We start from the raw sequence: 25,159 nt of genomic DNA on the forward strand, positions 1-25,159 counted from the left end.
CTGATGATATTTAGAATGAGATTCTTGTGCTTCCTGAAATAAAGGAGTACTGGTTAACATAGTTAAAAGGCTATCTGCCTTTGAATTTCCATCAAAAATAGGACCTGGAAGTCCACTATGTGAGTGGACATGCAAGATATAAATCTTGCCTGGATGCTTTCTTACTTGCTCTTGAAGTTCCTTAAAGAGCTGATACATATTAAAAGCTACAAGTTTTATTTGGGCTGTGGCAATTCTTTGTACTATACCTACTGAATAGGCTGAATCAGTAATTATATTTACGTCTCCTGGGTAATAAGTAAGAGCTAGCATAATAGCAAATAATTCATTCTGTTGAGTGGACTGAAAAGGAGTCCTGACTACTCTCTTTATGGTTAAATCATGAGAGTATACAGCACAAATATTTTCTTTGGAGGCATCTGTAAAGATTGTTGGTCCTTTAAGAGGAATCTTAAAAACCTTTTCTTCAAAAATCCATCACCAATTATGTAGTAGCTGGGTTATCTTTAATGGAGACCCATGTGCAAAATTTGGAGCTGTGGCCAATAAAATTTGCCATTCTGGGATGGTCTCATATCATACATTAATTTGTGCATTAGTATAGAATGTGTATATTTTTTCAGAACTTATCCCAGATAATTGTATTACTCTCTTAATAGCCTTTAATAAAATTCTAGCCACAAGCACTGGGTAAGGAATAAGGCTTTGTTCTGGTTGTGCTGGGAGGTTCACCTACTGTCTCATTGATTAAGGACTGCTGTGGGTGCCTCTTTTGTAGCAAAACCTGATATTTCCAAGGGTTTTTGAGTGACTCTTTCAACCACATTGGATAAAGCCAGTTCAGCTTCTCTCAAAGCCTTTTGTGCTTCTTTTATAAGCTAGTGTGGTGAATTTAAAGCACTATCTCCCCTTAAAATGTCATATAGAGCATATAGAGATTGCAGTTGATTGGTAGTTAAGCCTAACACTGGAGGCATCCATTCAATATCTCCTATTAATTTTTGGAAATCATTTAAGGTGTATAACTTCTCTGTTCTTAAATAAAGTTTTTGTACTATGAGTGTCTTAGGATATACTTCATATCCTAAATATTGAAAAGGAGCATGTCTTTGAATTTTTTCTGTAGCTATATGCAGTTTTTAGTACTTTAGTGTTTCCATGGTCTTTTGTAGACATGCTTCTAACATCTGTTCCTCAAGTGCACATCCCAAAATATCATCCATATAATGTAACAATATTAGTTTTGGAAATGCTTTTCTTACTGGAGCAAGAGCAGCAGCAACATACATTTGGCACATAGTAGGGCTGTTTTTCATTCCCTGAGGCAAAACTGTCCATTCATATCTTTTATAAGGCTCAGCCAAATTAACACTAGGCACTGAAAAAGCAAATCTTTTCATATCCTCCTTATCTAGAGGGATAGAATAGAAACAATCTTTAATGTCTATAACCCAAAGAGGCCATTCTCTTGGCAACTGAGTAAGAGATGGAAGTCTAGGCTGAAGAGTTCCCATAGTTTCCATCTGTTCATTTACTCTTTTTAGATCAGTTAACATCCTCCATTTTCCAGATTTCTTTTCACCACAAATACTGGGGAATTCCAAGGACTTAGAGAAGGCCGCAAGTGTCCTTGGTCAAGTTGTTCGTTCACTATGTCTAATAAGGCCTGAATTTTATCACTTCTTAAGGGCCACTGTTCTCCCCACACTAGTGAATCAGTCTTCCACTGAATAGGAGCCGGTGAAAGTGCAGGTAGGCCTTCAACAGCAGCCATGCCTAAAAAGCTGAAGTTCTTATTTGTAATCCTATCTGCTGTAAAATGTCTCTTCTCCACAGATTGATGGAGATTATTTCAACCACAAAAGGAGTAAAAACTCCTGTTTCACCTTCAAATATCCATCTCAAAGGCCTAGCACTAACTTCTGCTGCTATTGATCCTCCTACCCCAGACATGTAGGTGGCTGCCTTAATCTTTGGCCAGTGATTGGGCCAATTGGCACCTCTAATAACTGTATGATCTGCACCTGTGTCTACCAATCCTTCAGATGGCATTCCATTTATATAAAAAGTAAGCAAAAGTCAGTCAGCTGTCACAGCTGCTATACAATATATTCCTGGATTTTGTTCATTGGAATCAGAATCTGGGCAACTATCACCAGGTTGCTTATTAGGGGTACATAACAATAAGCCTGATGCTACTACTTCTCCTGGTTGATAAATCACACGTTGTCTACCTGTGTTAGTGACTGGGATATTAGCTACACGTTCTCCAGTTTCTCACATCAGTGTATAGATGGACACTGCTTTGTAAGCACTCTCAGAAGGTGAAATGATCAAGCCTACTGAGCCTGGAGGCAAAGGATCCATAGGCTCAACAGGAACAGATTTCACTTCTCCAGGGAGTATCTCAGTAGTCTCTACTGCACACAACTCTATTTTTCCTAATTTCAATCCCTTTCTTCCATCTGATTGCCTTTTGGCTGATTGATCATGTCTTAAAATTCTCTGGATGTAACCTCGGCTGCCATCATGCCCCACTTGAGGGGCTGCAGCTGGGCCCTGCCTCTCATTTCCATGGGCCAATCTACATTTTGAGGCCCAGTGAAAGCCTTCATGACATTTTGGACATGGAATTTTAGGTCTTCTCTCATCCTGTCTTTTCACGCTATCGCCATATCTACACTGAGCTCTTAGATGTCCAATTTTTCCACATTGAAAACATTGCCGAGTTTCTCTAGAAGTCCCTTGCCAGGAGGGATTCTGTCTTTTCATGTTCATAATAGTCCAGGTGTAAAAAGCATTTACATCGTCTTATGATCTCCTCTAAAGGAGCATCTTTGTCTAATCTCCATATAATTCTTTTGCAAATCTCATTGGCATTTTCCTTAGACAGATGTCTGGTCAATATTTCTGTAGCTGCATTTTCTCCAATAGTTCTTTTGACAGCAGTTTGCAAACGTCCCACAAAATCTGCAAAAGGTTCATTGGGACCTTGCTGTATTTTAGTGAAAGCCTCTCCCCGATCTTTCTGTCCAGGGAGGGAACTCCAAGCTTTTATTGCAGCCTTAGCAATTTGCTCATATATTGTCATGGGATATTTAACCTGTTCTTAATTCTCTTCATAGTGACCTTCATCAGCTAATTGCTCAAAAGTGAATTGTGTGTTAACTCCTATTTCCAAAACGCATCTGACTTGGATTTTACATAATTCATTAAACTCCACAAGCCATAACAAATTTTGTTCAGGTTCTAGACATGTCCTTGCTATGGATTTCCAATCATCAGGGGTCAGGACTTCAGATAAGACAAACCATCTAGTAACATTTTAACATAAGCTGATGTAGCCCCATAAAGGGTACAACCTTTTTGGAAATCTTTAATTTTATGCAAATCTACAGGTATATATCTTCTCCTTTTTTGACCTACAGAGTCAATCTCTGCAATCATAGGATATGCATGTATAAAATCACTTTTATCCTGTCCTTCTCTCTTAGCTTTAACCAATGCTTTTTCTAATCTTGTCAAAGGCTGCTTCACAGGTGATTCTGTTTGTATTTCTGCCTCTTCCCCTCCTCCTTCTTGCTCTACCCCTGAAGGGTTAATTGAGGGAGGAGATGGGCAATGCTCCTGTTGCTCAGAATTGTACTTAACTTCATTGTTATCTGATTCATCCTTTTCACCTAGTTTAGTTGACACCTCCCCATTTTGCTCCTTCTTCTCTTCCTTTAGAATAACAATTTTTAAAGCCATTTGGATTAAATTGTAGGTATGAAGTGTATCTTTGGAAATTGAGTTTGGTTTGGAATTGGAGTGTTCACCTAATTGCTTTCCTACTAATTCCTATTCATCTGGATCCAATTCTTCTTCCAGAGAAAAACAAGGACCTGCACAGTTTTTTAAAGTTCAGTAATCTCCTCCAAAATTATAATCCATCCTTGGCTTTTCGTAACCTTGATAATGCTCTCTAAATATTTTCCTTTAACAGAAGGCATTTGCCCCATTTCACTGAAATTCTACTTTAGCTTTTTAACAAAGTTAAACAAAAGTTTAACAAAGTTTCCTTGTTACTCACGCTTCTGGGTCAGAGAGACTTTTCCACTGGGATCTGGAATCGGAGGCTTTTCCACTGGAATCAGGATCTTGTCTGTTCTTGTTCTTGTTCGGGCGCCAAAATGTGAAGGTCCGTTTTAGCTCCTCTGAAGGGCTCAGAATAAGTCTTTGTCAGGATAAGCAAAAGTCCTTGCCCCATGTTGTGGACGCCAATATGTAAAGTTCTGTCATCTCCAGAGACTGCTGATCGCTCTCTGGGAGGAAATCTGCTGTCTCAACTGCCATCAACTCTGATCTAGAGTAGAGACTTCTCCACTTGCTCAATGTTGCTTCTTTTATCCTCCCAGAGAATGGGCGTGGAGTAACTCAGAGGCTTCTGGGAAAAAATACTTCAACCAAGTAACTTGCTCCTCTTAAACATGCAAGCTCCTCCCCAGAAGTTTGAAGGGGTAAAACTCCCCTTTAAGGGAGGAACCAGAGAATTGTTAAGTACTGACTTAGCACTTAGTAAGAATCTAATATCTCATTATCTCATTAGCATTTAGTAAGAACCTAACAATTACCTAACATGTTTGTCAAATTGGGAAAAGAAGGGAGCTTTTTAACCTCTTTCTATAATATAAACATGACCATGATACCTAAAACAAGGACAGTTAAAACAGAGAAAGAAAACTATAAGCCCCCATCTCTAATTGACGCCAAAGAAAGGAAACAAAAAATTAAGAAACAGGAAAAACAATGTATTTAAATTATTACATATTTGGAACAAGCTGGATTTATACCAAGATTGGCTTATGCAAAGTTGGTTAAATATGAAAATATTCTAAACAAAATAAATCACATTACAACATAAATAATAAAAACACATGATATATATATATATATATATTTTTTTTTTTTTTTTTTTTTGAGGCTGAGGTTAAGTGACTTGCCCAGGGTCACACAGCTAGGAAGTGTTAAGTGTCTGAGACCAGATTTGAACTTGGGTCCTCCTGAATTCAAGGCCGGTGCTCTATCCACTGTGCCACCTAGCTGCCCCAAAATACATGATATCAATAGATGATGAAAAGTCTTTTGGCAAAATCCAATTCCATTTTCTATTGAAAGCACTAGAAAACACAGGAGAAAATGGAATAAATGGACATTAATATAATAAATATTCTTTCTCTAAGACCAAAGTCAAATATATAATAGATGAAAGTTTAAAGATCTTTTCATTAGATCAAAAGTAAAAACAAGAATGTCTATTATCATCACTACTACCTGAAATAATCCTAGAAACACTCACTAAACAAAACTTAAAAAAAAAGAGAAATTGAGGTTATAAAATAAATAAAGCAACAATGGTTTATCTAAAGCAGTTTCTCAAACTTTTGTTCACAGAATTTTTATATTATTAAACATTATTGAATATCTGTCCAAAGAGTTTTTCTTTATGTGGATTTTATTTATAGATATTTACCATATTAGAAATAAAAACTAATTTGTAAACACTCAAAGTGTTTCAGAGATCACTAAGATTTTCTGGAACACATTTTGAGAACCACAAGAGAATCCTCAAGTGGCAACTAAAAAAATAAATAAATTCATTGATGTTACAGGCTGTAAAATAAGTCCATGCAAGTCACTGGCACAACTACTTATTATCAACAAAACCCATTTAAAAGACACGAAAAATTTCATCCAAAATAATTACATAAGATATAAAATACTAATTACCAAGATACAATTAGGAATTATATGAAAGAAACTCTTTACCAAAAAATGGACTTAAATAATTATAGAAAAGATAATTGCTTATGTATAGGTTTACCAATACAATTAAATATGACTTATGTGGATTTATTTTGAATCCTGCAACTATGATAAAGTTATTAATTGTTGCTAATAATCTCTTACTTGATTCTCTAGGATTCTCCAAGTATATCTAAGTATATCATCTGCAAAGAGTGATAAGTTTGTTTCTTCATTGCCAACTTTGATTCGTTTAATTATTTTTCCTTCTCTTATTGCTAAAGCTGACATTTCTAGTACATTTACAATTAAATATGATAATACTATCTAAACTACTTTCCTTATTAACTTTCATCCCAATCAGACTACCAAAGGACTATTTTATAGATCTAGAAGTATAATACAATTTACTTATAGGAACAAAAGGTTAAAAAATTCCTTTCATAAGGGAAATAAAGAGAAGGGGAAATAGGAAGGAAGAGGGATTAGAAATACTAGTTCTAAAACTATACTTCAAAGCAGTAATCATCAACATGATCTGGTAATGGATAAAAATAAAGAGGGAAATTAGTAGAATAAATAAGTTACACAATATATAAAAACAAATGAATACAGAAGCACAGTTTTCAATAAACCCAAAAATCTCAGCTACTGGACTGGAAATTAATCTGCAGAAATTAATTATAGATCAACATCACATATGCCAATGTAAACTTCAAGTAGAAATACAAAAAAATTAGAGGAGTAATTATATTTCATTAAAGAAATTATATGAGTTATAATTATGAATATGATCTTGTGAAATATGAATTATATTTCATTAAAGAAAAGTGAATGTGTTGAATCCTTGAGACAGAACAGATACTTTAGTGGACATCAGGAAATTCATTTTGGAAACAAACTTTATATATGTAATGAATGTGGAAAAGCCTGTACATCATTCACACCAGCTTAAAACCATATATGTGTACTAAATGTGGGAAAACCAAAAAGGAAATCTTACTAAACATAAAATTGTGCTGGGAAAAAATCCCATAAAGGTAATGAATGTAGAAAAATCTTCAGAAACAGAATACCTTATTATTCAGCAAAAAATTCATACTGAAGAGAAATCCTATAAAAGTAATGTGTGTGGGAAAGTCTTCAGCCAGAAGAGATATTTTATGTATATCAGACAATGCATGTTGGAGATAAATCCAACAAATATATTAAGAGTGGAAAACCAGAGAGGAAACTTTAATATACATTAGAAAATTCATCCTGGACAGAAACACTTCAAATGTTATGAATGTGGAATAACGTTCAGCCAGAGAAGTTACCTTACAATAAATCAGAAAATTCATACTGGATAAAAATCCTATAAATGTAATGAATACGGGAGAACTTTCAGGCAGAAGGAACACCTTGCTGTACGTCAGAAATTTGCTTAATACAATGAACACTGAAAAAAAATTCCTGCAGTCAAAAGAAGAAATTTCCTATTCAAGGAACAACAAGGAGGCCAGTGTCACTAGAATAAAGAGCATGTGAAATAAGGGAGAGGGTAAAAAGACCAAAAGAGTAAGCATGATTTTATGAAGTATTTTGAATGCCAAAGAGATTTTATATTTAATCCTGGAGGTGAAATGGAATCAATGGAGTTCATTTTCTGTCTTCAAATGCTATCTGTAATTGAATTATCCTGTAAAAGTGGGAACCAGATCTGGAAATCCAGTCTCCTGATTTCAAACCCACTATGGGGCCATATTGAAAAGCTCTTATCTGTTCATTGTGACAAAAAGAAATAATTTTGAAAGACAAAATTTTGCATAAATTACAATCAATTTTCATCAATCACAACAGGTAAGAGATTAACAAAAAAATAGCTCCTTATGTTTTTATGACTTTGGACAAGAGATGATCCATCAAACAACAATTAAATTTAATTAACAGGATTGGAAGTGGATTATATTAAAATGAAGGAATAAGAATGTCATCCTTGGATAAGAAAATATACCCATGGTTTTAGGCTATCAATTAAAAAGATGTATACAAGACTGAACAGAACACAGCAGCATTCACCCATATGGGTCCTTGAACAAAAAAGGAAGTTCAAACTCATTATCAGCACAGTCCTACAAGAAACTGGACTTAAAATCAGAACTTAGGATAGGGAGTGGAAATTCAGAATCTTCCCCAAATATTGGTCATTGCTAATCATTTTTCTCACCATCTACCCTTTCTCTGTGTCTGCCTCTATTTCTAACTCTTAGAAAATTCATCTCTAATTTTTGCTTTGTTTTGCTTTTCTTTCTTTTCAGTGTTGAGTTCTCTACCATCATCATCAATGACTTTCAACCCTTCCAAGCAGGGAGAAGATACAACCAATGAATTTCTTCTCTCAGGTAAAGATTACTAAATCCTTATAAAGAGGTAATGTGCCCATCAAATAAACAGTTATATTCGGAAAATTATAATAACAGTGGACATTTACTGTATGTAAGGTTGGCAAAGAACTTTAAATATAATATCTCATGTGATCTTCATAAAAACCATGTGAATATGTTATTGTTAGTCTTATTTTACAGATGAGTAAACTAAAGCCCAAGAATTGTAAATAACTCACATATCTGAAAGAAAATGCAAATGCAAATCTTCCTGACTCTAAATTCAGTTGCCTCACTTAAAAGATGATATTTTGATGATAATTATTGTTATTATTCACATTTACAAAGCATGTTAAGGTGTGCAAATTGTTTTATAAATATCACCACATTTTATACTCACAATAACTCTGAGAGACAGGTCCTATTATTATCCCCACTTTAGATATGAGGAAACTTCCAAAGGGAGAGTCAGCATTCAAAGCCTCAGATCCCAGAGTACAAATTTCATGTTCTCTCAGGACTTGCTTTGGAGAATTGTAATGTTCTTCTCTTAATTGTAATATTCTCTGGGAGCAGGTTTCTTGAGGAGCTTCTGGAAGCAGCTTTAGGTTCAGTTCAATGTAATAACCCCAAATGCAGTCAGGAGTTAAAGTCCAAATCCGTTATTGTTTCCTTCTAAGTCTTGTCTCCTTCCTGGGGCCCAGTTAGCTTTAGTAGAGGCTTATCTCTCTCCTTGGTTCCAAGAGCTCCCTCTGAATGTCTTTGAATCCAAAGGTTTGTCCTTCTGCCTCCAAGAAAGTGCCTGTGGGCTTCTGTGTCTAGTCTTGAGAGTTTCTTGCTTATATTTCTGCCCAACTTGTGAATCTCCTCGACTTGTGAATCTCCTTGACTGAATCCTGGGTTTGAATCTCCCAAAGTGCATCCTGGTTGAGGCTCCCAGCCTATATATGCTCTCTTAAAGGTGTGAACTCTAATAAGTACTAAGTACATGTAGAGAACTGTTAAACATCCTGCTAAACAACCATTGTCTCTATTAATTCCACTGACTTAGCACCTTGTAAGAATTCTAACTTCTCCCACTTTCTTTTGATTTAGAACATAACATGGTTATGACCTCCCTGATTTCTCAAGGAGGTGAGAACCCCAAAAAAGAAGGTGATCACACCTTCCCTGACTGCTCAAAAAAGGAGTGAAAACACCATAAAAAGGAGGTGGTCATACCCTCCCTGACTTCTTACAAAGGGAGATGAAAACACCAAAGGAAAATGGGAAATCAGATTAGCGGGTTTCTGAAGGGGATCCTTAAAATGGGTATACATAAATCCATCAATATGGGAGGTATTACACATAATTACATAAATGACATAAACACATAGTAACATAACACAAGCTAGTATTGATGTAACAAATAACATAAATCAACATGAGGAATTATACATATCCAAGAAATAGTCCAAAAGAAATCTATTGTTCATTAGTTTATGTGCCAGGATCCAATAATTCCTGCAAACTTTGAAGTCCTGTAATAGTCTCATCAACAATTTTTCATCTTAAGGAATCCATTGACTCCTTCTGGTTTTCAAGTCCTGCAACAGTCTTATCTTGTGTTAGGTAATCCATTGATTCTGGCAGATTTTGTTCTTAGGTCTTCTCCTTTGTTTTCAGATTTTTCTCTTTTTCTGTCTCTCTCTGATGAACAAGGTGAATATGGCTTGTTGGCACTCCTCTGATTCCTTCACCATCTGTAGAAATACAAGTAAACCCTCTTCCCCAAGCAGTTAATCTACCTGGTTCCTTCCATTCACCACTTTCTGGGTCTCTCCATATCACCTGGTGATTATCTAAAGATAGTGGAGCTGCTTGCACTGGACACTGTCCTTCTGTTGGGTTATAAAACCTGTCTGCCGGAGCCAGTGCATCTTTATCAAAAATTTAAAAATTAATGGTATAGAGAACTAACTTTAGAAGTTCTCTAGGGTTACCTGTGGCTCCCCCTTTCTTTTGTTTTTGGAGAAGTGTCTTCATGTCTCTGTTTTTCCTCTCTACTATTGCCTGTCCTTGAGGATTAAAAGGTATGCCAGTGGTGAGTAAAATCTTATACTGTGCCCAAAAGTGTGTAAAATGTTTAGAAGTATATGCAGGTCCATTATCAATTTTTATTGTTTGTGGCACACCCATAATTGCAAATGCTTGGATAAGGAATTCAGTGACCAGTGGGCTGTCTCTTTTGCTGTTGGTATTGCAAAAGTGAATCCTGAAAAGGTATCTTCTACAATGTGAATAAAAGACAGACGACTAAAAGATTTATAATGGGTCACATCCATTTGTCAGATTTCACTGGGTCTCAAACCATGAAGATTCTTCTTGGAGGGAGCGTAGGAGTGTGGAAAGGAAGGCAAGCTGTACAGGCTTTTATAATGCTCCTAGCTTCCTTTTTTGTTATTCCAAATTGTAAAGCTAAAGCTCAAGCAGCCTGATGATATTTAGAATGAGATTCTTGTGCTTCCTGAAATAAAGGAGTACTGGTTAACATAGTTAAAAGGCTATCTGCCTTTGAATTTCCATCAAAAATAGGACCTGGAAGTCCACTATGTGAGTGGACATGCAAGATATAAATCTTGCCTGGATGCTTTCTTGCTTTTGAAGTTCCTTAAAGAGCTGATAAATATTAGAAGCTGCAAATTTTATTTGGGCTGTGGCAATTCTTTGTACCACACCTACTGAATAGGCCAAATCAGATATTATATTTATATCTCCTGGATAATAAGTAAGAGCTAGCATGATTGCGAATAATTCATTCTGCTGACTGGACTGAAAAGAAGTTCTGACTGCTGCCTTTATAGTTAAATCATGAGAGTCTGCTTGAGAATAGAAAGGTCAGTAAGTGAAGACTTTCTGAAAGACCTGGTATAAAATTTAGGTCTTGCAATATGGGTAGATTTAAATAGTCAGTGTATTAAAAAGTAGGCTGTCATGAAGACAAAGTGGGTTTCTGAGAGAATAAAAAGACCACTTTGTTAAACACTGAATTAATAATCTCCTCCCTTTCCTTTGGCCAAAAGATTCTAAAAGAGCTGAGAAAAAGCCATGAGTGTAATATCTATAAATTCCATTTTCACTTATTGTCACCTCTGAGAGAAAATAAAGTTTTTAAGCAAGACCCCAAGAAAGATTAGTTCTGATGGTAGCAATTCAGTCATTCACAAATATATTCAGTAAAAAAATATTTATTAAGAAACTATCATATTTAAGACACTGATTGAAGACACTTTGGAGATATGAAAGAATGACACAATCCCTGCCACACTGAGACCTATAGTCTACTAAAAGAGTATAAAATATGTATCCAAAAAAAAAAAAAAAAAAAAAAAAGCTTAATCACTAGATAACCTACGTACAAGATAGATAAAGAAAAGAGCCAAATTTTCTTCTATATGAAAAATTGGGGAGAGAGAGAACATGAGTAGTTGTCTGGAAGAACACTGCTACTTCCTAGAGTAGCCAATTCTACTCTCAGATAGCTTTATTAGAACTCTTTCCTGACACTAAACCTATTTCTCCTTTCTGCATAATGTCCACTCATTTCTCTGACCCTCTGGGGACAAGCAGAATTAATCTAATCCCTTTTAGTTTAAATACTTAATGATAACCAATTATTCTCTTTTTTAGATTGAGTATTTATACAGATTTGAGCAGATCTTTAGATACTTATGGTTGAGTTATGGTAGGTAACTCACTTAACCTCTCAGCCTTATTTTCTGTATGTACAAAATGAGACACAAAGATATCAATTTATGTCCCAGTATAGTTTAAAAAATCAAATGAGATAATATTTATTAAAGTGCTTGCAACAAATTAGGTGCTTAAGAAATATTTATTTCCTCACCCTTCCCTCCAGTCTTCCTAAAGACCTTCCCCATTTCCCACTCCTTTTAAGTACTCAAAGTTCACAAGCTGTCCACAGAGGGGTATTTCATTGACTGTGGAGAAGAGTTAGTGCTTTCAGCCCAATGATCCTTAGCTCTTTTCTGCTCAAAAACCATTGATGATTTTCCAATGACTCTAAGAAAACATTTTTAGTGGTAAAGAATTAAGAAAATGATGGATGTTTATCAGTTGGGGAATGGCCAAACAAGTCATGAATATTACAAAACACTTTTTTTTATAAGAAATGATGAAAAGGCTGATTTTTACAAAGCCAGGAAAGATTTACATGAACTGATGCTAAGTGAAATGAGCAGAACCAGGACAACTTTGTACATAGCAACAGCAACTATGATAGGCTTTAACTATTTTCAGAAATTCAGTGATTCAAGAGAATTCCAATAAACTTTGGAAGGAAAATACCATCTGCATATATCATAACTTATTCAGCCATTCCTCAAATGATGGGCATCTACTCAATTTCCAATTCTTTTCCACTACAAAAAGAGCTTCTACAAAGATTTTTCCTCTCTTTTAATGATCTCTTTAAGACCTAGTTGTGAGACTGCTGGAACAGAATATTCACCATTTTATAGCCTTTTGGGCATATAGAATTCAAAATCTTACCAAGAAGAAAGTTGAAAACCATCTTTACATGTAAATGGAAAATAATATATCATTGAAATAAAATTTTAAAAGATTTTTAAGATAATGTATATAGATTTAGAGTTGAAAGAGACCTTAAAAATATTCTAGGCCGGGCAGAGCCAAGATGGTGGAGAAGATACATGCAGATTTGTAAGTTCCCTTCTTCCTTCATTACCAATTAGTTAAATCAGCCTCAAAAAATAACGCTGGACTGATAAAAACCACAAGGACTAGAAGTACAACTTACCAGCTGAAGAGAATCTGGAATTTCAACAGAAGAGGTCTGTTCTGAGGGGAGGAAAAAAAAAAAAGGCCAGCACAGGCAGGGTTGGACTGGGTGCTAGCATACTATACCATACGGGTTGGGGAGAACTCTGGGATCAGAGAAGCCACTGAGATAGAGGAATCTGATAGAGGCTGTTAGCTCTTCTCTACTTATAAACAGCAGTTCAGAAGAGAAATTAAGTCACTTTAAAACATAAAGTCAGATCCTTAATCCACTCCAATCCAGAAGTGACCTAATAGATCTCCTCACAGCTGTGCAGACTGTGAAGACAACTTCTGCTACCCGTGGCTATTTCTTAGGGTAGTTGAGAGCCTGAACAGCGGGGACACAGCCCGAGGCAGCCTCTAATCCACATAGTGCAGGGCTCAGCCTAAGGCAGTGGAATTCTAGCAGCAGGGGAACTCTGAGAGAAGCAGAATCTTTGTAGTAAGGACCAAAGTTTCCAGGCAGACACTTCTGATTTGAGCACAGAGGCTTTTCACATCAGCTGCTGATATCCATTGGCTGAGGTTTGTGACACTTTCACTGTTCAGCCTTAAACCTCAAGGCAGTTGCTAGGCCACACATCGGGGTCCTTCACTGAGTACTCCTCACAGCGCAGCCATGCTAACCACCTCTGAGGCATTTCTGGGGAAGGGGGAGGCAAACTCTCTCCAAGAGCTCTCTCTTACTTCAGGCACAGGGTTGTTGCATTCTACCTTCAGTCTGGGAGGAAGCTGATAAATAAATAAATAAACTTCTTACCCCAAGGGCAAACCCCAACAGATTTTTAACAATGAGTAAGAAGCTGAAGAGAACAATTGACACCTTCTACACAGAGAAAGAGTTGGTATCCAACCACGAGGAAACTAACACCAGACAGTCTCCAGATAACACCCTAAAGGGGAATGATACCTGCCCCTCATCACATAACTCTCTCCTAGAAGAGACTATTAAAAAGTTAAGAGAGTTTGAAGAAAAATGGGGAAAGGAAAGAGAAGCTATGTAGAGAATAACAACGTCCTGAAATTTGAGTTGGAAAAAAATAAAGAATTCAAGGAGGTGCAGGAAAACAAAATGTGTGAATTAGAAAAGGTTAAAAAATCACAGGAAAGTAGGATTTCTGAATTGGAAAAGATAAAAAAAACCTCAAGAAAGTAGTATTTCTGAATTGGAAAAAAGAAAATAACTCACTAAAAAAATTAGTGAAATGGAAAAAAATTCAACAGAGCAAAAGAATTCATTTAAAAACTCAATTGGGCATACATATACGAAAAAAAAAAAACTAAAAAATGTGAATGAAGAAAATAACTCATTAAAAATCAGGACGGAACAAATAGAAATGAATGATTCATTGAGAAAACAAGAATTAGGCAAACAAAAAAAAAATGAAAAGCTAGAGAATAACATCAAATACTTACTGGAAAATTCTATAGACCTGGAAAATAGATATAGGAGAGATAATCTGAGGATCATTGGACTTCCCGAAAACTATGATCAAAAAAAGAGCCTAGATTCTATTTTACAGGAAATCATCAAAGAGAACTGTCCAGAGATAATAGAAACAGAAGGGAAAATAGGTGTTGAAAGAATTCATTGAACACCTTCTGAAAAAGACCCTAAAAAAAGAATTCCATGGAACTTTGTGTCTAAGCTGCAGAACTACCAAACTAAGGGAAAAATATTGCAAGCAGCAAGGAAAAAACAATTCAAATATCAAGGTGCCACAATAAGGGTCACAAAAGATCTGGCTTCCTCCACATTAAAGGATCGAAGGGCCTGGAATCTGATATTCCAAAAGGCAAAAAAAAACAAGGATTGCAACCAAGAATAAACTACCCAGCTAAGTTTAGCATTTTCTTCCATAGAAGAAGATGATCATTTAATGAAACAGAGGAATTCCATTTGTTTCTAAGAAAAAAATCAGACTTAAAAATTTTGATCTGCATGCACAAGACAGAAGAGAAGCAGAAAAAGGTAAAAAGACCTCTTGAGAACTGTATCTCTGTTGTGGATATACAGAAAGTCCACATGGATAATTTGATCTTACTGATATAATAAAAAAAAAGGGGGGGGAGTAGTAAAGGGAAGGGGATAGTATCAGAAAAAGGGGAAGGAGAGATAAAAAGAGGGACACTATATGCCAGGAAGAGGCATAGAAAATCTACCACATCTGAGGGAATTTAGAGAGGGGGAGAAACATTGTGTGAATCTTCCTCTCATCAGAGTAGGCTCAAAGAGTAAATAATTGACATGTTTGTTTTTCAGAGAATCCTCTCTCACCTCATTAAAAGGAGGGAGAGGAAAAGGGAAAATGAAAAGGGGAATAAGGGAAGGGTACAAGAAAGGAAAAAGGACTTAAAGGAGGGGGAGGGATACCAAAAAGGGAGGGCTGCACATCACAAGTGGGGTCTATAAATTAAATATTGGGGAAGGGGTTCAGGGGTGTCAAGGGATAAAAAAGCATAATCCAGGGATAATATGATGGCAGGAAATACAAAATTAATAATTTTAACTGTAAATGTGAATGGGAGGAACTCTCCCATCAAATGGAGATGGACAGCAGACTGGATCAAAAGTCAGAGCCCTACAATATGTTGTTTACAGGAAACACATTTAAAGCAGGGAGATACATACAGAGTGAAGGTAAAAGGTTGGAGCAGAATCTATTATGCTTCAGGTAAAGCCAAAAAATCAGGGGTTGACATCCTTATCTCATATCAAGCAAAAGCAGAAATTAATCTAATTAAAAGAGATAAGGAAGGAAACTATATCCCACTAAAAGGTAGCATAAACAATGAAGCCATATCAATACTAAACATATATGCACCAAGTGGTATAGCATCTAACTTCCTAAAGGAAAAGTTAAGAGAGATGCAAGAAGAAATAGACAGCAAAACTATAATAGTGGGAGATCTCAACCTTGCACTCTCAGAATTGGACAAATCAAACCACAAAACAAATAAGAAAGAAATTAAAAAGGTAAATAGAACATTAGAAAAACTAGGTATGATAGACCTTTGGAGAAAACTGAATGGTGATAGAAAGGAATGTACTTTCTTCTCAGCAGTTCATGAAACCTATACAAAAATTGACCATATATTAGGATATAAAGATCTCAAAATTAAATGCAGGAAGGCAGAAATAGAAAATGCCTTCTTTTCAGATCACAATGCAATAAAAACTACATTCAATAAGAAGTTAGGGGTAAATAGACCAAAAGGTAATTGGAAACTGAATAATATCATCTTAAAGAATGACTGGGTGAAACAGCAAATTATAGAAACAATCAATAATTTCACCCAAGATAATGACATTGATGAAACATCATACCAAAATTTGTGGGATGCAGCTAAAGCGGTAATAAAGGGAAATTTTATATCTTTAGAGGCTTATTTGAACAAAATAGAGAAAGAGAAGATTAATGAATTAGGCCTGCAACTTAAAAAGCTAGAAAAAGACCAAATTAAAACCCCCCAACAAAAAACTAAACTTGAAATACTAAAATTAAAAGGAGAAATCAATAATATTGAAAGTAAAAAAAAACAAACTATTGAATTAATAAATAAAACCAAGAGTTGGTTTTATGAAAAAGCCAGTAAAATAGATAAACCTTTGGTAAATCTGATCAGAAAAAGGAAAGAGGAAAATCAAATTGTTAGTCTTACAAATGAAAAGGGGGATATTTTGATATCTTAAGTGAAATGGATGACTACCTCCAAAAATATAGGCTTCCAATATTAACAGAGGAGGAGATAAATTGCTTAAATAGTCCCATTTCAGAAAAAGAAATAGAACAAGCTATTAATCAACTCCCCAGGAAAAAATCCCCAGGACCAGATGGATTTACATGTGAATTCCACCAAACATTCAAAGAACAATTAGCCCCAATGTTATATAAACTATTTGAAAAAATAGGGGATGAAGGAGTCCTATCAAACTCCTTTTATGACACAGACATGGTACTGATACCTAAACTAGGTAAATTAAAAACTGAGAAAGAAAACTATAGACCAATTTCCTTAATGAATATTGATACTAAAATCTTAAATAAGATATTAGCAAAAAGATTTCAGAAAATCATCCCCAGGATAATACACTATGATCAAGTAGGATTTATACCAGGAATGCAGGGCTGGTTTAATATTAGGAAAACTATTAGTATAATTGACCATATTAATAATCGAATTAATAAAAACCATATGATCATCTCAACAGATGCAGAAAAAGCATTTGATAAAATCCAACATCCATTCCTACTAAAAAGCTTGAGAGTATAGGAATAAATGGACTATTCCTTACAATAGTCAGGAGCATATATTTAAGACTGTCACTAAGCATAATATATAATAGAGATAAACTGAAACCTTTCCCAGTAAGATCAGGATTGAAACAAGGTTGTCCACTATCACCATTACTATTCAATATTGTATTGGAAATGCTGGCCTTGGCAATAAGAGTCGAGAAAGAGATTAAAGGAATAAGAGTAGATAATGAGAAAATCAAACTGACACTCTTCGCAAATGATATGATGGTATACTTAGAAAACCCCAGAGATTCTAATAAAAAGTTATTAGAAATAATTCACAACTTTATCAAAGTTGCTGGGTACAAAATAAATCCACATAAATTCTCAGCATTTTTATACATCACCAACAAAATGCAACAGCAAGAGATACAAAGAGAAATTCCATTCCAAACAAATGTCGAGAGCATAAAATATTTGGGAATCCATCTAGCAAAGAAAAGTCAGGAATTATATGAGAAAAATTACAAAACACTTGCCACAAAAATAAAGTCAAATTTAAATAATTGGAAATACATCCAGTGCTCTTGGATAGGCCGAGCGAATATAATGAAGATGACAATATTCCCCAAACTAATATATTTCTTTAGTGCTATACCATCAGACTCCCAAGAAACTATTTTAGTGACCTAGAAAAAATAACAACAAAATTCATATGGAAGAATACAAGGTCGAGAATTTCAAGGGAATTAATGAAAAAAATTCAGATGAAGGTGGTCTAGGTGTACCTGATCTAAAACTATATTATATAGCAGCAGTCACCAAAGCCATTTGGTATTGGCTAAGAAATAGACCAGTTGATCAGTGGAACAGATTAGGTGCAAAGGATAAAAAAGGGTACAATTGTAATGCATTATTTGAAAAACCTGTTGGGAAAACTGGAAATTAGTATGCAGAAATTAGATATGGATCCACATTTAACACCATATACCAAGATAAGATCAAAATGGGTCCATGATTTAGGCATAAAGAATGAGATCATAAATAGATTAGAGGAACAGAGGATAGTCTACCTCTCAGACGTGTGGAGGAGGAAGGAATTTATGACCAGAGGAGAACTAGAGATCATTATTGATCACAAAATAGAAGATTTTGATTACATCAAACTAAAAAGTTTCTGTACAAACAATACTAATGCAAACAAGATTAGAAGGGAAGTAACAAATTGGGAAAATACTTTTACAGTTAAAAGTTCTGATAAAAGTCTCATTTCCAAAATATATAGAGAACGTAACCTAATTTATAAGAAATCAAGCCATTCTCCAATTGATAAATGGTCAAAGGATATGAACAGACAATTCTCAGATGATAAAATTGAAACTCATATGAAAGAGTGTTCCAAATCACTACTGATCAGAGAAATGCAAATTAAGAAACTCTGAGATACCACTATACACCTGTCAGATTGGCTAAGATGACAGGAAAAAATAATAATGAATGTTGGAGGGGATGTGGGAAAACTGGGACACTGATACATTGTTGGTGGAGTTGTGAAAGAATCCAGCCATTCTGGAGAGCAATTTGGAACTATGCCCAAAAAGTTATCAAACTGTGCATACCCTTTGATCTAGCATTGCTGCTATTGGGCTTATATCCCAAAGAAATACTGAGGAGGGGAAAGGGACCTGTATGTGCCAAAATGTTTGTGGCAGCTCTTTTCATAGTGGCTAGAAACTGGAAGTTGAATGGATGTCCATCAATTGGAGAATGGTTGGGTAAATTATGGTATAAGAAGGTTATGGAATATTATTGCTCTGTAAGAAATGACCAGCAGGATGAATACAGAGAGGTTTGGAGAGACTTATATGAACTGATGCTGAGTGAAATGAGCAGAACCAGAAGATCACTATACATTTCAACAACAATACTGTATGAGGACATATTCTGATGGAAGTGGATATCTTCAACATAAAGAAGATCCAACTCACTTCCAGCTGATCAATGATGGACAGAAACAATTCCACCCAGAGAAGGAACACTGGGAATTGAATGTAAACTGTTAGCACTACTATCTACCCAGGTTATTTATATCTTCGGAATCCAATACTTAACATGCAACAAGAAAATTGGATTTACACACATATATTGTATCTAGGTTATACTGTAACACATGTAAAATGTATGGGATTGCCTGTCATCTAGGGGAGGGAGTAGAGGGAGGGAGGGGAAAATTTGGAAAAATGAATACAAGGGATAATGTTATAAAAAATTACTCATGCATATATACTATTAAAAAATTATAATTATAAAAATTAATTTAAAATATTCTAGGCCAATATCATTATCTTAAAATGGAAAAATTGAAAATCATAAAAGTTGTCATTGTGATAAATTCACATAGGTGCTAAGAGGCTGAATAAGAACTGGACAACCTAATATTCTTTTCATTTACAATACCTGTATACTATATATTATCATTCCCTTTATTTTCCAGTCAAAAAAGCCTTCAAACTGTGTTTTAATTTTATCTCATCCTTACATCTAGATTATGCCCCCCTATTCCTTTCTACCTGTTAAAATATTTCTGTTTTTTGAGATTGAGATGGGATTTCACTTTTTCTGTGAAGCCTTACCCAATTGCTGCTGATGATCATGTTCTCTCCTCCCAGTTTTTCAGAGAGCATAAAATTTAGAGTTGTTATCCCCATTTTACAGGAAAATGAGGTAGACAGAGGTTAGACTTGTGCAAGGTCACACAGTTAGTAAATATCTGATAGATTTCAGGTCTACCTTCTAGCATCCTCTAATAAGATCAGAAGTAAAGTAAGAAGGAATTCTTTAAATAATAATAACATATATATATAGATATGTACATAATATAAAACAAAAAATAAATACAAATAGTAAATTTGCAATTTAACAATAAAGAAGAAACAAATTAGAGTTTTCTTTATTCATCTCATAAGTGACCTAGTGATTAAACTTTTTTTTTTTTTTTTTGTATGCATGTCTTGTACCCGCTTATTTGACTGTAGGTCTCAGTGTGGTAGGGATCGTGTCAGTCTTTCATATCCCCAAAGTGTCTTCAAGATTCTGATTTCATGAGTTTGTACACTTCCAAATTCAGTGCTCTTCCATTGCAGCCTGCAGTACACCATTCTACTTCCATTTGGAGGGTGGGAGTGGGCGGTGGGAGAAATGTGAATTTTTGTTGTTGTTCTTCCTAAAGTTTAAGTCCTATTCCCATTTAAAAGGCTTTTAAGATTAGTGGGAAAAAAATTTTTTATCATTATGCTGGAACCCATTATATGTTCTAAATTCAATCTTTTTTATTACTCAGAAGTTGTCTCTAGTTTTCCAAATAGTGTAAATGCAGGGAACCTGCACACTAGCTAAGCAACCTGCATACCAAACCCAGGCAAGCCCTCAGCCAATCAAAGTGGATACTGATGACATCATTGTTTTCCATTGGCTCACAATGTTTTCATTCTATCTTCAGACTATTACTGCTTCAGATTTTCTCTTTAAGAGACTAAGTTTAACTGGGGCCATTCATATCAATCTCTCCTGTCTTTTAAATTTTTTACAACTTGTCTCTTTTATTAACTTGTTTTACTCAGCATAACAGCCTATGATTTTTTTAGTGGGATTTATGAAACAGTCAAAAGGTTAATTATTATATGTTTGAGTTGTAGACTGGTGGATTTTATGGAGATTAACTTCTCTAAGGCTTACATGATAAAATACACTTGCGCTGAGAGAGAAATACTTTAGTGGCAGATTGCTCATTTGGTGCTGGCAATCTTGAATAGCAAATAACCTCCTTATTAAATTATCCAAGCCTAGAAACATGTTTTGAATTACCCAAGGAGTGGTCATGTAAATGACTGCCATTTGAATTTTCATTTTAAAGGAATATGCTTCAGTGATTTGGGTATATAACCAAGACTTTGATAATGCTAGCTAAAAATACTAAAATATTATTAAATTATTAGTAGTAGTAATATTATTATTGTAATGTTAGTATTTATAATATTAATAAAACATTATTAAATTTACTAAACTCCCTAATTGAGTTTCCTGCTTTTAACGTCTTTCTGCACCCATTCATCTACCACACAGCTGCCAAAATAACCTACCTAAAGCATGGATCTAATAATATTGTCCTCAGAATCCTTACGTGGTTCTTCCTTCCTCTGCCTCCATAGTCTGGCTCAGCCTACACAGGAGCAATAAATATTTTCCCAAGTGTTTAAATGTCTATTTATGTGAAGATTGTTTTGTAATTGTGTTCATATAGTTTCTGTGTCTTGACTCCCAAGTATTTTATATTTTTTCTTTTAATTTTAAATGGGTTTCTCTTTGTATCTCTTCTAACTAAATTTTATTATTAATATACAAAAATGCTTATGGTTTGTGAGGGTTTATTTTATATCCTATAGTGTTGTTGAAGTTGTTCATTGTTTTCATTGGTTTTTTTTTAGCTGACACTTTAGGATTCCTTAAATAAATAATCATATCATTTCCAAATGTGGTCTATACTTATTCCCTCAATTTCTTTTTCTTGTTTTCTTATTTATTGTTAAATTACAAATTTACTATTTGTATTTATTTTTTGTTTTATATTATTATTTAAAGAATTCATTCTTGCTTTACTCCTTACCTTATTGGAAAGTCCTGTAATTTATTGCCATTACAGAGAATATTAACAAAAGATAGACCTGAAATCTATTCCTGTCTCAGATATTTACTAGCTATGTGATCTTGCATGAGTCTCACCTCTGTCTACCTCACTTTCCTGTAAAATGGAGATAACAATGGCACCTTTCTCCCAGGTTGTTGGAAAAATCAAATGAGATGATATTTGTAAAGTGCTTTTGTAAAACTTAAAGCTAATCCTTATTAAAGAATTATAAATTAATTTATTTCATTCTCACTTTGAGAAATAGGTATTATAAGTGTTATCTTCATTTTATAGAGAAGGAAAATGAGGGCTAGAAACATGAAGGGGATTGCCAATGGTCTCAGACCTAAATTTGAAACCCCAAGTCTTCTGACTCTAGAGACTTGAAAGAGCACATATCATGATGTCTTTCCCTTTGAGAAGATGAGATATGTGAACACTAAACAAGCACACATGATTCTTCTAGGTTGCCTTGAATAGCCACTGACTAAAAGTTGCTATTTCATGAACCTTCTCTCAGAAGAATTGGGACTGTTTTTATTGGGGGGGGGGAGTTTTTTGTTGTTGCTTTTTTTTCTAAAGGACTAACCTCTCCAGCAGAGAACTTGGCAGCTCGGGAGCACATAAATTGTGCTACAACCTGCAAAAGGAGAATTGTAGTAAATTTAACATGCTGTAGAATTGTTTGGAAAGAGAAAAGTCTCCCATTAGCCCATAACTCTGTTGATGTTTTTCCTATGGTTATGAGGCAGCACATAAATTGTGCTATACTCCAGGACCCCAAGAAACCATTCCAGAAGCAAATGAGGGCTGAACAAGGGGTTGCTCTGTTGATGGATCATGGGCCTCATGCTGGGCCCCTATGATGCTTCTCTGCAAGGGTTGTCAAGACATTTTTCCAGTGTTCCCTTGCACCTGGGCTAGGGCATTCAGAGCAGGTAGCAGGGGAGCTCATTATAGCAGAGCTTTCAAAGAGGTACCCGAGGCAGAATTATTTCAAACTGCCATCCACAGACAGTAGCCCCATCTTTCACAAATTAGCGCCTCGGTGGCCTATGAGAAGGGTGACTAAGTTAGTGCTGTAATGAGCCACATTTCAAGGTCTTTCTGCTTTATTAATATCCTGTTTTGATGAGCAAAGGAGCTGGCTTTTCACTAGGCTGTCTAGGCTGGGGTCTGACTCAGGGTCTGACTAACTCCCGGTTCTCCATGCATGTACAATTCAGCTCAACTGGACTTCTTGCTTTTGCTTATACATGGCATTCCATCTCCTGTCTCTTTACCTTTGCATTAACTATTCCTTATTTTTAAAGGAATGCACTCCCTTCTTACCTCTGGGTTTTTGAATGTTTTAGAATGAATCATTTAGGACTTCACTAAATACTACCTTCTGCAGAAAGGCTGTCTTTGTGAAAGCTGCTATTGCCTACATTCTCCCCATTCTCTGTCTCTCTCTGTCTCTTTAAATTGCATAATCCATGAAGGAACATTCTTTGTTTTTGGTACTCTAAACACCTAGCAAAGTGCCTGGGACAGAGTGTGCACTTAAATGTTTGGTGATTGATTGATTGAAGACATTAAATCACACTTTTCTCTTGTCTCATTAAAGGAACAGATACTCTCGGAACAGATACTCCAGGACCAACCAAAGCACCTGCTCCAAAACAGCCACTCACTGGTAAGTTCATTCCTCTTGTAAAATGTTTACTTATTACTACTCCCATCCCTTTATAATGGTCAAATTACTTCTAGATTGTAATCTCATTAACTCATCCCACAAAGAATAATTTTATTTTAATACTTCATATTCTTCACAAATCATCTCAGTCTCAAGTTCATAGTTAAATCACTTTCATTGAATTAGCAAAATCATTGCAGAACTGAGAAGTAATAGGTACATATATAGTGGAATTTTCCAATAGCTTTCCAGGAGCAACCTATCAAACAAAGCTACCCTTACATGTTGATAATTGTTATCTATCCCCTACAATTTCCTGGAGTTCTATAGAATCAACTTGGAAGTTCAATGTCTCATCACAAATTTCCCATCTCTAAGCTTGGCTGGTGTGGATACAGATAGATTAACTCACTATAGACTGGAGATTCTATTGGTTGAAAATGTAAGGTAAAATAGAAAAATAGAGTCATTGGCTCTAGAATATATATGTGTGTGTGTGTATATATATATATATATATATATATATATATATATATATATATATATATATACACACACACACATATATATTAACACACACACATATATATGTATATATATTCTTCTATAGAGGAGTCCCAGAAAATTCATTATCCATCAGTTTGGTTTATATAACCGCATACTCCCTGCAACAAGCAGCCCTAAATGGACAATTATTCAAACATCCTCAAGGCTCACAAGACATCTGATTGCCCCTTACCCAATGTCATTGTGGTGGCTCATTCTGCTTTTGAAGAATTCCATTAGAAAATATTTCCATACATTAAGCCAAAACCTGCTTGTCAGAATCTTCCATACACTGGTAATACAATATAAATGTATATACAAATGTAATACAAGGTAATACCAGATAAGCTATGGTTACCTAAGTTCCTCTATTTGTATTACATCTCTTATAAGTAGAGTTCTTTTATGAAGTTAAAATTTTAAGCTAATAATAACATTTTGATTCTTGAAATTATTTGCTGCCTTCTTGAATTAAAATTAAGAATTAAAACTCTTCAAAATTTTATTAAGGACAAGCCTTCAAACATATAGATTATAAGCTCCTTCCGGGCAGACTGTTTTTTTTTTTTTTTTTTGGTTTTTTTTTTTTTTTTTAATATTTGAATCTCCAAACATTTAACACATTCTCTGGTTCACACTGTAGGTGCTTAATAAATGTTTAGGGAAGCTATCTGGCATAGTGGATAGAGTGCTGGGTCTAAAGTCAGAAAGATCAAATTATGAGATCAAATATGGCCTCAGACACAGTTGTGTGATCTTGAGCAAGTCATTTAGCCATGTTTGCCTCAGTTTCCTCATCTGTAAAATTCAGTAAAGAAGAAAATTGCAAACCATATCAGCATTTTTGGCAAGAAAAAAACCCCTAAAAGTGTTGTAGATGAGTAAAAGAACTGAGCAAAAACAAAACAAACTAGACCAGTTCTCTTCCATCTTTAATATTTTTATTCAGCATCCATGTGGAAAAATAGAGAAAGTTCCTGGAGTCAGAAACTGACTCCCCTTCCTAAGTTCAAATCTG

The 25,159-nt window shown here is 35.0% G+C and overlaps 1 protein-coding gene across 1 annotated transcript in view; it reads left to right on the forward strand.

Moving 5' to 3' along the window:
* HHLA1 (HHLA1 neighbor of OC90) overlaps positions 1-25,159 on the forward strand; it is a 58,158-nt gene that overhangs the window by 13,039 nt on the left and 19,960 nt on the right. Inside the window, exons 7-8 of the mRNA XM_074278049.1 lie at positions 8,085-8,168; positions 23,527-23,595. Coding sequence (XP_074134150.1) covers positions 8,085-8,168; positions 23,527-23,595 — 153 coding nt within the window. The remainder of the gene's footprint in view (positions 1-8,084; positions 8,169-23,526; positions 23,596-25,159) is intronic.

Source organism: Sminthopsis crassicaudata, chromosome 1 (assembly GCF_048593235.1).
Source record: "Sminthopsis crassicaudata isolate SCR6 chromosome 1, ASM4859323v1, whole genome shotgun sequence".
Classification (NCBI taxonomy): domain Eukaryota; kingdom Metazoa; phylum Chordata; class Mammalia; order Dasyuromorphia; family Dasyuridae; genus Sminthopsis; species Sminthopsis crassicaudata.